The 13250-nt window shown below is 35.5% G+C and overlaps 2 protein-coding genes across 2 annotated transcripts; one reads left to right on the top strand and one right to left on the bottom strand.

The window, feature by feature from the left end:
• Positions 1-1912: 1912 nt before the first annotated feature.
• LOC133705026 (elongation factor 1-alpha-like) lies at positions 1913-4681 on the top strand. Its single transcript, XM_062130120.1, has 3 exons — positions 1913-2056; positions 2857-3338; positions 3479-4681. The coding sequence occupies exons 2-3, from the start codon at positions 2877-2879 to the stop codon at positions 4364-4366; spliced, it is 1350 nt and encodes a 449-aa protein (XP_061986104.1). The 5' UTR covers positions 1913-2056; positions 2857-2876; the 3' UTR covers positions 4367-4681.
• A 1398-nt stretch (positions 4682-6079) lies between these two features.
• On the bottom strand, positions 6080-11339 carry LOC133704114 (transcription factor GTE6-like). The gene is made up of 9 exons (XM_062128868.1): positions 11111-11339; positions 10787-10910; positions 10466-10690; positions 9933-10010; positions 9308-9532; positions 9098-9196; positions 8809-8867; positions 6824-6974; positions 6080-6745 (listed from the first exon to the last, which is right to left on the bottom strand). The coding sequence occupies exons 2-9, from the start codon at positions 10901-10903 to the stop codon at positions 6545-6547; spliced, it is 1155 nt and encodes a 384-aa protein (XP_061984852.1). The 5' UTR covers positions 10904-10910; positions 11111-11339; the 3' UTR covers positions 6080-6544.
• Positions 11340-13250: the final 1911 nt, after the last annotated feature.

The raw sequence follows: 13250 nt of genomic DNA on the forward strand, positions 1-13250 counted from the left end.
TTAAGACGTTTGTAATAGAGGTTAAACTTAATTTTTGTCATGATTTGAATATATTTTTTTCATGATTTTGGAATGTAATGATATTAAAAAAAAATATAAAAATATATATATATTTTTTTAATATATTTTTTTAAAAAAAATATTTTAAAAAACAATCTTTATCAAACTCATAAACACCGTTCTTAAAAATTTAATAAGCCTATTTTACATGAATTTAAATGCAAACTTAAATACATCTTGATATCTCAGACCTAGCTTAACTTTTAATCAAACTAGGTTATCTAAAAAATCTAAAATATTTTTTATTTAAAAATATATTAAAATAGTATTTTTATATTTTTTTAAAATATTTTTAATATCAATATATCAAATAATCTAAAATTATATGTATAAAAAAACACTATTTAAAATGCAAATCCAAACAGCTCCTTGTTCCATATAATAACCCGGATTGGTTTTTGCATGTTAAAGATAAATTTCGTTGAAGTTCGAATAGTTAACTCGCGTCCAGATTAAATGCATTTAATGGAAAGCGCTCTTGTGGGCCTTATTCTATCGGGACGTGACATGGCCATTTGCAGATGAAAGATGACCTAAAGTTCTTGATTGCAAAGTATGAGGACATGACAGTTCTGATTTCCAATTCAGGTAAATCTATAAAAGAAAAACACGCTGAAATATACTTGTGGAGACCTTATAAATTTTTTACAATAAGATCCCTTTCGTCCCAATAAATGATTTATTAATCATAGTTATAAATAAACCATTTCTATGCAACAAGATAGTCATCGAACTTTTACTAGTTTCTCGTAACCCGAATGGTTTGTTGATTGTAATATATGAACCGAGTGATCCTAGGAATACATGAAGTAAATGTGAATATTTTGAGTAATTTTATATTTATCTTCGTCACGTGCTAGATTAACTGACAAGAAATTTTAGAGTGTTCTTGTGTTAACATAAATTTTAAGGTTTAGAGTTTTTTTTATGGTATTATCTTTTAACATCAAGTTTGTTTATTTTAGTTTCTTGATATGGAATATAGATTTAATGTGATAACTAAGTTTCTTTTTTGGTTTTTTTAAAAAAATTTTATTATTCAATATTTAATTAATTTAAAATTAAGCTTTGTAATTTTTTTTTATAAGATTATCATGATCTCACTACATGAACTACGAGCATGGCAAGTTGGCTCGAGTTTTTTTTATCTTTTTTATTTTATTTTATTTTTTAATTTCACCCCACAACATTGAAAATTGAGTTGCATAATTTATTTTGATTTGTTTTTCATAAGATTATTCCAATCATATAACCAGGGTTATAGGTTTGAAACATTAACCTTTGTTAACTCGAGTTGTTTTTTTTAATTGAATTTTTTCTTTTCAGCTTCATCATTTAATATTAAATTGATTGAAAATTAAATTTTATAATTTGTTTCAATTTACTTTTTAAGAGTATATTTAAGTTTTGAATTTGATAGATTAATATGAGTTGATATAGGTCGGTTTAACATGTTTCCTTCTTAATATTAAAAAAAATATTGTATTGATATTTTTTTAGTTAAATTATGCTTTTAATAATCATTCAGGTTATTTTTTAATCCATTACATTGATCAGGTTGTATCATATCAATCCTTATATAATTAAAATTTTATCTACTAAAAAATACATTAATAATATCTAAATATTTCAATATATCTATATCATAGATCGATGATCTAATTTATATTTTAAAAAATTATTTTAACCTACATGCAACGCAAAACAATACTCTTGTTCACTATCTATTTATCTTTCTTTTCAAGGTGAATACAGGGTAATTACTAATTACTCCTAAATGTTTTTTTATAGAAAACGATTATTTTCCAGTGAAAAGACCTGAAAAGAGGCCGTTGATAGTCAATTGCGTGAGAAACAAGTGAAGGACATTTAAGGAAAGAAAAATGCCTCCAGCGCGCTATAAATAACTACAAACCCTTTCACTCGTCCCTCGCTCTCACCCCTGCTTCTCCTTTTTCTATCCTCTTGCCGCTAGGGTTTTTGCATCTCACCTAAGGTTCGCCACCCCCCTCTCCTTTCTCTTGTTTCAGTCATGCCTTTTGTCTGATTCGATTCTCTCTGACACCTTATCACTACTGATGTTCAGTTGATTTGTGTTGATATTTAGTTCTTGATTGCTTTGTTTAGCATTTTGATCTGTATAATCGGCTATCAATCTGTTTTATCTTGATTGCTAGTGCCTTTTATTTTCCTTGAAGATTTATATACGAAGATCTATTATATTACAATTCATTTATGTGGTTTTAGCATCTTGTCACTGTTTGTTGGGTAGATCTAATTAGATGTGAATTTGTAGGATTGTGAAATGCTCAGCCGTTATTTTTCTCAGCTTTTTACCTGTTGTATGATTTTCTTTGTTGATTTTTTGTATTAAAAGAACTTTTAAATCAATCTTTTATTTCTGAGGATGTTGATTTGATATTTTGTGATAATAATTTATTACTGAAGATGTTGATTTGATTTTTCAATATAAATATTGCTATTAACTGTCACTTAGATCAACCGATGTGAAGGTCATCAGAAGCTACTTAATTTATTCTTATCCAAAATTATCCTTTTTGGCTGCCTAATTTATCAAATATAATTAACTAGCGTTTTCAATTTGTGCTGTTGATATTTTTTAAATTTTATGCTGTAATCTTCCTTTTGGGTTTGACTTGTTGTCCAATTGGTAAGCTTGTGCTCTTAGATTTTTCTTTTGATATGTCCTCTTGAAGTGACATTAATGTCAAATATAATTTTGCTTTCCGTGTGTGATTTTGGTCTCACGCTATGATTTTGCTTTCTGAGTTTCAGTTAAGCGCTGAGATTTCATTATGGGTAAAGAGAAGAGTCACATTAACATTGTGGTCATTGGCCATGTCGACTCTGGCAAGTCAACCACCACTGGACACTTGATCTACAAGCTTGGAGGTATTGACAAGCGTGTCATCGAGAGGTTCGAGAAGGAAGCTGCTGAGATGAACAAGAGGTCATTCAAGTATGCTTGGGTGCTCGACAAGCTCAAGGCTGAGCGTGAACGTGGTATTACCATTGATATTGCTCTGTGGAAGTTCGAGACCACCAGGTACTACTGCACTGTCATCGATGCTCCTGGACATCGTGACTTTATAAAGAACATGATTACCGGAACCTCCCAGGCTGACTGTGCAGTCCTCATCATTGACTCTACCACTGGTGGTTTTGAAGCTGGTATCTCCAAGGATGGTCAGACCCGTGAGCATGCTCTTCTTGCCTTCACCCTTGGTGTAAAGCAAATGATCTGCTGCTGTAACAAGGTATGCTTGTGCACATTTCAAGTTACACCAGTCATTTCATTTTCCTTATCCTACCTTGTTTTAGAATTTTGGTTGTGAAATTCTGGAATTTAGAAGCTCGAGGTAGTTGAAACTAAAGTAAATTTGTTATGATATCACAGATGGATGCCACCACTCCTAAATACTCCAAGGCTAGGTATGATGAAATTATCAAGGAAGTGTCATCCTATTTGAAGAAAGTCGGTTACAACCCTGACAAGATTCCCTTCGTGCCTATCTCTGGATTTGAGGGTGATAACATGATTGAGAGGTCCACCAACCTGGACTGGTACAAGGGACCAACTCTCCTCGAAGCCCTCGACCAGATCCAGGAGCCCAAGAGGCCCTCAGACAAGCCCCTCCGTCTCCCACTTCAGGACGTGTACAAGATTGGTGGTATCGGAACTGTCCCAGTGGGTCGTGTGGAAACTGGTGTCATCAAGCCTGGTACGGTTGTCACTTTCGGGCCAACTGGACTGACTACTGAAGTTAAGTCGGTTGAGATGCACCACGAAGCACTCCAAGAGGCTCTTCCCGGTGACAATGTTGGATTCAACGTTAAGAATGTTGCCGTGAAGGATCTGAAGCGTGGTTTTGTTGCCTCAAACTCGAAGGATGATCCCGCCAAGGAGGCTGCGAACTTCACCTCCCAGGTGATCATCATGAACCATCCTGGGCAGATTGGAAATGGTTATGCCCCTGTTCTTGACTGCCACACCTGTCACATTGCTGTCAAATTTGCTGAGATCCTCACCAAGATTGACAGGCGATCCGGGAAGGAGTTGGAGAAGGAACCCAAATTCCTGAAGAACGGTGATGCAGGTATGATTAAGATGATTCCCACGAAGCCCATGGTGGTGGAGACTTTCTCAGAGTATCCCCCACTTGGTCGCTTTGCCGTGAGGGATATGCGCCAGACTGTTGCTGTGGGAGTGATCAAGAGCGTGGAGAAAAAAGATGCTTCTAGTGCCAAGGTGACAAAATCTGCTGCCAAGAAGGGTGGCAAGTGAACCGTGCAGGTTGATTCTACTGAAATCTATTTTAAAAATGTTGCCGTGGTGTCCTGTTGTCTATTCAAAGGATGCATTTCTGTGTATCCTGAGATTTTTAGTTTTGTGTCTTCACCATCATCACAAGGCTTTTTACATAATTGGGTTCTTGATCGGCGGTGGCGTATACAAGTCTTGAGGCAGTTTCCTCATTTTTGTCGTGTCGCCCAAATTAAGATGGTGATGATATATTTCTAGTTTCATAACAGCCAGCTTGTATTTTCAATTAAGTCTAGTATTTTGATAATGAGAAACCCCCCATATGAAGTTTTGTGATCTGTTGGTTTTTTTATCTTTAGTTACTGAAAGTTTTGTGTGGTTCATCCATTGTTTTTATGTTCAGTCTATTTTTATCGCTAGTTATTGAGTGGAATTTTCTTTCTTTGTTAATTGCATGCCATGTTTTCCTTTGCATCCTTGTTTTAAGGCTACCGAATAACAATTTAAGGGAAGCCCAGTTTTTACGGGCCTAGATTTCTCGGTGATATGGTCTGAAAAATCGACAGGGTGTTAAAGATGTGGCTGACCATCTCGTAGGATTGGGCTGGCATTCCAGATCGATGATAATAAGGTCTAATATTGTAATAGATTAATGTTGGGCCTCCGAAAATCGACCGAAGTGAACTTGCAAAATACCATACGGGCTAATCTTCTTTTGTATTATTTGCATCCTGTCATATGTTTTCTAGTCGAGTTCAAAACAATCTAATATTTGTATTTTCTGAATGTTGCTAAACATGAATATTATGAATAATAATTGATTAAAAAATTAATTAAATAAATATTATAGTTGAATGCAAGTTGAGATTTTTTAAAACCACTCAACTTAATATAAATATTTTTTTCACTCTCTCTTCATCTTTTTTATATATTATTGTTTTTATCTTAATATAAATTGCTGTTTCTAACCATATGTTTATATTTGTCCAGAATAAGGAAACTTATATGCTTAACTGCTGATATTTGTAACATTTATTAAAAAAATTAGTTTAACCTGATATACCAAACTCACTTGGGTCTAAATTTTTTAAATAAATTAAATTTATAATTTATAAAACGTTAAAAATTAAACTGAATATAATTATGAATACCAACCGCCCGACCCAACCCTACCCATGAACACCTCGCTGTTCTCTACCATAAAATGTTTCGTCGCATTGTGCAGTGCTATAAATGAGAACGGAGCGAGCACTTCCTCCTTTGGCATTCTGATGAATATAACCTTCTGGTGCACTACTGCAGTGTGCCATGGGATGATACTGCAACTTATCATCATGAATACACTTGTGCTTTGATTTCCGGGAAATAGTTGCATAAACTTGGAGCAAATATGGAGCCAAGGAGCTGGGGATATTAGAAGACAGTTTCCGGTATACTGAGACGACTATTAGGAGGCGGCATCAAGCTATGAGAAACCAATGGCCTAAAAAGGTTGAAAAAATGGAGAGGGCAAGCTTGTTCACCACCAGCTCCAGCAATTTCCCTCGCCCATCACCGTTGGATTGATTGACAGCCACCTCCTCCCCGGCACCACAGTCTGATTTCCCTCACATGCTCTTGCACTCCCCTACGCTTCCTCACCACTCTCTGCGTAGAGGTACTCTGGCTACAAAACATACTTTCGTTCATGACTGGGGAAGAACGAGAAGTTGAAAGGAGAAGCAAGAACTGGTGTGGCAAAGAAAAAAGGGGTCTAGCAGAACCCAAAAAAAAATAAACATTGCCGCCAGAAAACTTCCAGTTGCTCCCAGATGACAAGTTTAGAAAACTCAAGTTCCATCTTTCTGTTCTACACCAAGCAAGAGAATCACTCATACATCTTACAAAATCGTAGCGGTACAAGTGATGAGATTTACATTGCAAGAAATGAAACAACACTTGAATCTGGCTTTTTCTTTTTTTGGGAAAATTGGAAACGGCTGCACATTAGAATGGCTTTGGTCGCAACCAGCTTCTCACAGAAGATAAATATCACTCACCAAGAGACAAGTCAAGATACGTGCTTTCTCCCCCCAATACTTGTCAGGCTCGTTTTCTGATGGCAAGAATCACTTCCCACTAAAATGTTCCATGAGAAAAGGCAATCAAGATGAAAGCTTACCAGAATCCATAACAGCACTTATCTACGGTACAATAAGATCAAGAGGAGGGCTTTTTACTCCTTTTCTTGGCAGTTTTGGCAATAGCATCGCAAATCTCTCTTTTACGTTTGTTGTTGTTATTGTTATTATTGCTAGGGGTGGTGGTGTTGTTTCGGCCACCTGCGCTGGCTGCACTTTTTCCCTGGACTTCCAGCGCGTCCTTCACAAAAAACTTTAGCCTCCATAAGGTGGTTTCGCTCTGCACAATTTGTTCCTTTACCAAGCGGTTCATTCAAGAATCTATCATATAAGCAATAATTATGATATAAATTATGACCTGTGCATCGATGTCAAGGTCCACCTCTTCAGCAGTTGCTTGAAAGCCTGGATTATTCTGAGCAACAATCTCCAATGCTTTGGTCAGGTCTTCAGGAGATAGCCTTGTAAGAGCTGCCCCAAGCTTTCTTTTCTCTTCGGTAGACATCTTTCTGGAATGGCATTTTCAAAATTAACTTTGGTTGTCAAAGAGAATTGAAAATTGAAAATTTAAATCTTCATGCAGAGGTAACTCATAAGTTTAATAACTAATATACGGGCCGCGTCAAATTTTTCCAAACAAAATAAAAGGATGCCCAAGTGATGATAGAATTTGTAAAGAAGCAAGAAAAATCTAGAACCCATGCCATTGATTCGAATGGATTTAATAATCCTAGTTAATTTAAGAATATGATTAAAAAAAATAATGACAATAAAAAAAAAAACCAATTACTATCCGAAAAAAATGAATATTTGTCGATAATATGAAAAAAGACCCTCTAAATATTCTTAAAAGATCTTAACGATCTTATTTGATAAAAAAGCAAAAATTAAATGAAAATGGAATAACCCGATAAAGAAAAAAATAAAAGAAATCCAAAGCTCAATTACCAACAACGCAAACATTGAAGGATTAATTAAGAAAAAATAAATTTTAAAAAATGATAAAAAAACTGACTCGAGTCAACATGCCAAATCCACGGCTCGATCGTGAGACCAGGATGACCTCGCATGGAAGAAATTGAATAAAACAATGGAGGTCAACTCTCAAGCAAACAAAATGATGAAAGACAAAATTGAAAAAAAAAACATCGAAAAAAAACCCGAGTCAACCCGAGTTAAGTTGACTAACCCGCGTCTTGGGATATAAGATTGAGATAACCTTACAAAAATAAAAATAAAAAAAATCATAAAGCTAAAGGCACAATAACTGAATGTTAAAGAATGAAATTGAAAAAAAAAATCAATTTAAAAAAGAGACCTAAAAAAGCAAAAGTTAAATCGAGCTAATTCTTAAAACTCGTGACCTGGTCATGAGACCAGAATTACCCTATAGAAGGCAAACATGAAAAAAATCATGAATCAAAATTCTGAATTGTCCAAATTAAAAAATAAAACAAATAGCAATCAAAATAGTGGGGACCAAACTTGATATAAAAACTAAGTGAAAAAATAATGAGGGACTAATTGGAGAAAAAAATAAATCAAGAAAATAATTAAAAAAAATAGAAATCAAAAGAATAAAGATCAAATTGGATGAAAAAATTAAATAAAATAAAATGCCGAGAGGCGAAATTGAAAACAAAATAAACTTCAAAAAGCATTAAAAGCAAAACAAATAACAATCAAAAGATTAAGGATAAAAAATGATACAAATACAAATTGACAAGACAATTGTTTACAATTGTTTTTTGCAAGGGTTGGTGCAAAATTCAAGGCGAGGTGAGAGAAAAGTGAGAGGAAAAAAAAACTCAAGAGCCAACTACTTATTTTTTATTTATATTTATATTTGTGAAAAAACTGAATTAACCCTCATTGAAATTGATTATAACAACAAAATTATGACAAAATACTAAAATTTCCTTGAATATCAGTTTTATTTCTTTTGCTTTAAATGACAGTGTAGTCATTTCATTGTGCAATCAAATAATAAAAGACCTAAATGCCATTGAACCCCCAGTTCTTTTTTTTTTCTTTTCTTTAAGAGTGTTTAAGTCATTTTAATGCATAGCAAAAATGTGAAAAGACTGTTTCATCCTCAAGCAATATGATAATGACAGATGGATCCTATAGAAAAAACTATTTTGCCTCTAATAGCTAGTTGAATGATTTTGTTTGAAACAGGCAAAACGATCATTTCACTTGATCCTAATAGCAAAATGAATGATTTTGTTCGAATCCACAATCCACAGTGACATGTGTGACTTGCTGCACAGTGAAATGTTGAGCCCTACTAGCTTTTTTTTTTATAAATTATTCACTCACACACAAAGTTGGATGACTGACCTGCACTTTTGAACGACCATTTCTCGAAGCTCTTCCAGATGCATATCAACCTCATAAAGCTGAAAGGGTCACCGCAGATTCTTAAAACATGCATTTTCCAACATAATCATAAAACAAGATGAAATACATGGTCGAACTTGATTACACCAACAGGACCAATTTCAACGTGTTTTAGAATATTTTTATAGATCATTCAAAAAGCTTAATTCATCAACCACATGAAGAGGAAACAAAGAGCTTTTGTCAGAACTCTATATATTTTTAATAAAGTTTGTGAACCTTTTTATACCTCATTACCCAAATCACGAGCCATTTTAGCATGAGCAGCCTCCTGAGCAAGCTGCATATCCAATTGAGCCTCCGCTTCCTCCTCCTCTCTTCTTTTCTCCTGTGGGTACAGTGATTGGTGTTCAATAAAATAATGTTGAAATAAAAGACAACAAAATTGCCTTTTACTTTAGCAAAAGGTCATGGACTAAGATAGCTCACTAGCACATACCTCTTCGGTGACTTTAGGCAGAAACTGTAGCCATTTCTCCTCAAATTTTCCCAGCAATGTTTTGGCCATAACATGAACATCACTTCTTTCATCATTATATTTCATTGCATTCTTAAACACTAACCTCACATCAGCACATATCTCCCTTACACTCTTGTATCCTGTGCCATCCTTGGCCTCCATTTGATTTTTAATTGTACTGAAATCCATGGGCTTGTCGATAACCTATTGAATGCCATATGCGCCAAATTCTTTGAAGTCAGATTCAGAAAGCACCCGTCTCTAAAATGGTAGAGCAGTTAGCAACAAGACAATAAATGATAGAACCAACTAAAATCCAGGGCCATGTCTCCAACTATGCAACAAGTCACACTTGCACGCGCGTGATCACACAAATTGAACGTGAAAAGCATGATTCACTTTCCTTTAAAAACAACTCCATATGGTTCTCATGACATGTATACATGTGTATACGGGGGCAGCATCTGTTGTAATGTGCTCGCAATTATACTTGATGGCTCTTATGCAGTCACAGGAAAAGGAAATCAGTAACTGTGCTTCAAGTGATTTCTGATATAGTGGATGTGGATGGAATAGGATATTGAGAAGGATGATAAGACTTCACCTCATAATAGTCATGCAAACCAAGACCTTTGACATCCACAGGTTGCATAAAAGGCCACGCCCATTTGTGCTGTGTAATCTGAACGCAACAAAAAGAAATTACTTTAGATACTGAAAATTACCTTGCGACACTTGTTTTCTTTAACCTTCTAGCATCCAAGAACAAGATCCAAATATAGATTTGATTTGGCAGAACAAATCAGATAAAAACAAATCATTAGTAGCATGAGTTCACAAAATAAGCATGGCTAACGAAGACAAAAAATTAGGACCAACTCTCCAAGCACACACAGCAACTAATTGGTAACCATAAAGTGCGATGTAGTAGGGGTAACAGGAACCAATTTCCATAACATATGAAAAAACTCAGACAGCAATTTCTCAATCCACCTTAAAATCTTATAACAGAAAAGATAATCAACTCTTTCTCCAGATAAAAACGAAATTATGTTGTAACCACTCAGACAGAAGAAACATAAATGATATCAATAATAAAATGGGCAGCAATAACAACAGCATTGATTGATACATTACTTGACGCAATATTGTACCGAATTGGCGCATAAGCTCTTGCATTCTCTTAGCAGCAGCTGCCTCTCGTTTCGATGCATCTTGCTGCTGTTTCCTAATACTAGGAATATGCCTCTCTTTATCTTTATCTTTCACAGTGGAGCTTCCACCTTTCGAAGAACCACTCTGCTGCTTTTTACTTGTATTCTTCAAGTAAAACTGCTCGACCTCGTTCACTCTTTGCTCCAACTACACATTCATTCAAATATATATAAATAAATCAAGCTCATTCCGAAGCAACTAATACAGGCTAGAAAAAATTAAATTATATAAAATTTCATTTACTTTATCAACTTTTTGAAGAATTTCATCCACGCTATGCTTGAAACCCTCTGCTTCGGCATCGGAATTTCTTATCGGGAGATTACCGGAATCCACAATCGACGGGCTTATCGCTTCCATTTGATTGCTAAAAAAGAAAAGAAATATTCCAAAATTGAATTAATAAACCCTCATACATGCCTATTTAGCTTGATTTTAGAAACGGAGCCACTAGATTAAATATATATATATATGGAACTTATTTACGATTGCTGAATGATGAACATAATTAGACTAAAGAAGTACTAATCGAGATTGTAAGATATTTTGTATGTCATGTATAAGTACCTGGAGATATACGTTTATGTATACGGGCACAGTATACAGGGAGTGGTAGAACTAACAGAGCAGGCGAGGCGCAGAGAGACTACTCTGTCTCGCTTCGCAACTCTCTGTCCAGCGAACTGCGAAACGAAAACCTGCCTTCCCTTTTTAACGGCGTCGGTTTTATTCCTGCTGTTGTGATATGTCGAGTAACGGCGCCGTTTCTTTCACTTTCTCTCTCTCTCTCTCTCTCTTTGTTTTTTTTTTTTTGGATTATTTCCCTTCTCCTCGTTTTCTTATGGTAAATTGTAATGTGTGAGTGTGAGTGAGGGCTCCAAAATAGCGGACCTCTAATATGTCTTTTTCTTTTTAATTTGACCTTTTTTATTTTTCAAATTGTTTTTATCATATCCTCGGATTAGTTTTTATACATAAAAATCAATTTTTTTTCCTCAAAACGCACATTGACAATTCATTTAGAACTAGTTTAGGAATAATAAAAATAAAAATAAAAAATTGAATTTTCACCCCCTTTTGCTAGATTTGAATTCAAAATTATAAGGTAGCAACAAATTGAAATTTGAGCATTGCTTACTTTCTGGAGGAAGTAGATTGTTTGTGGAGATTATATACACTGGAAATTAAGAATTGTTCTGCTAAATTCAACTTTGAGAAATTTTTACACCAGATTTGTTCTATTCCATACAAACAAATTTCCCACCCATTTGTGGCAGAACACTCGGTGGAACATTCGGACTCCACATTTCAGAAGGACTACACGCAAGTGGAATGATTTGAATAGTAGAAAAACCGTTCCATAATCGAGCAAAATCCACTTATTATAATTACTTATGGACTGTCTGTCTATATACAAAATCTCTGAAAATCCATGTCTGATGGGAGGAGGTCCGGATCACGAGAGGGGAAGACATCCTTTAAAACAAGCATTGGTTAAAAGACGAGAAAGATGCGATCTGCACTTCAACGGTTTGGCAAGTCCCGCACGGCCTTTTTGGTGGTCATCATAGGATCCATTAATGCTGACAACAAGGGTTTTTTCATCATCAACTGCCAGCATCGGAGCCGGGATCATTGGTACCGGTGCCTGGCGACTCTGCCTTCTCTTGATATCACTAAGCTCCATTTTTGGTGGAATCTTTGCTAATCCGATCAAGACCCTGTGCTTTCTTGAATTATTACTTGAGTATTGGTCCCGGAAACTTCCAGTTAGTTTTGGGGTGGGAGAAGCTTTTGAGGTCTCTACGTGAAGTGAATGTGAACGTCTGCTTCTGTTCGACAAGAGAGCTGAAAAACATAGAGGGTTAGGGCTGTTGGCGGGTTGCTTTGTTTTGTGGAGCATGTTTCTTCCAAAGAAGATGATATCTTGCGGAGAGTTTGTCTTTGTGTCCTGATCAGGTGGCAAGAACTCAAACAAGTCTTGGCTTGAGAAAGAATTTCTTTGTTCTTGATCGTCATGGTGATAACTGTTGGGCTCAGGCTCTTTGATGAGGAATGACGGGAGATCACAGAAGGAGAGGTCTTGTTCAGACTCTAATTCCCAGTCATCGTGATAGATTTTGGTGGTCTTTTCCATTTCGCGTGCCTGTTTTTTTAAAAAAAGAGAGAGACTTGAGGTTGAGGAGTAGAGAGAGATGGTTAGTGAAGGATTAATTTGCTAGCCAAGATCTATCAATATAAAGGAAGCAGAGAGGGACAAAGAGAGGGGGATGTCTTCTTCTTCCTCTTCTTTCTAGGGGAAGGTTCCTGTCTAGACACAAAAGTATTTCATTCCATTTGAATAATTCTCTTTTTTTTTTCTTGTTTTCTTGTAGTGTTTCTGGAAGAGGACTGGGTTTTAAGTTCATAAAGAAATACAAATGGAGAAAAGAAAGGACAAGGCAGTGCTGTAGCCGTGATGTGTTGGGAGATCGGTTACTTGAAAGAGAAAAGTAAAGGAGAAATCGGCTGTTTGACTCTTGCAGGAACTGGTTATGAAGGAAGCTGTCAAGACTCTCTAGAAAGACTGGATAACTAACTCGATCACGATTGGGCTAAACAGCGAAGCAATATTATTAAAATTTTAAGGGATTATTGACAATGACCTCGCCTTCTTAGGGGAATACGGATCCCGCGGATTTGAATGGTGGCGAATGTAAGACAACTT

Source organism: Populus nigra, chromosome 10 (genome assembly GCF_951802175.1).
Source record: "Populus nigra chromosome 10, ddPopNigr1.1, whole genome shotgun sequence".
Taxonomy (NCBI): Eukaryota; Viridiplantae; Streptophyta; class Magnoliopsida; order Malpighiales; family Salicaceae; genus Populus; species Populus nigra.

Excerpts from the sequence above, each read along its gene's own strand:
- LOC133705026 (XM_062130120.1), top strand. The coding sequence starts at position 2,877 with ATGGGTAAAGAGAAGAGTCACATTAACATTGTGGTCATTGGCCATGTC. Across the intron at positions 3,339-3,478 it reads TGATCTGCTGCTGTAACAAG|ATGGATGCCACCACTCCTAA; the intron begins GTATGCTTGTGC and ends ATGATATCACAG.
- LOC133704114 (XM_062128868.1), bottom strand. The coding sequence starts at position 10,903 with ATGGAAGCGATAAGCCCGTCGATTGTGGATTCCGGTAATCTCCCGATA. Across the intron at positions 6,975-8,808 it reads ATGGTCGTTCAAAAGTGCAG|AAAGATGTCTACCGAAGAGA; the intron begins GTCAGTCATCCA and ends ATGCCATTCCAG. Across the intron at positions 6,746-6,823 it reads ACCTTGACATCGATGCACAG|AGCGAAACCACCTTATGGAG; the intron begins GTCATAATTTAT and ends CAAATTGTGCAG.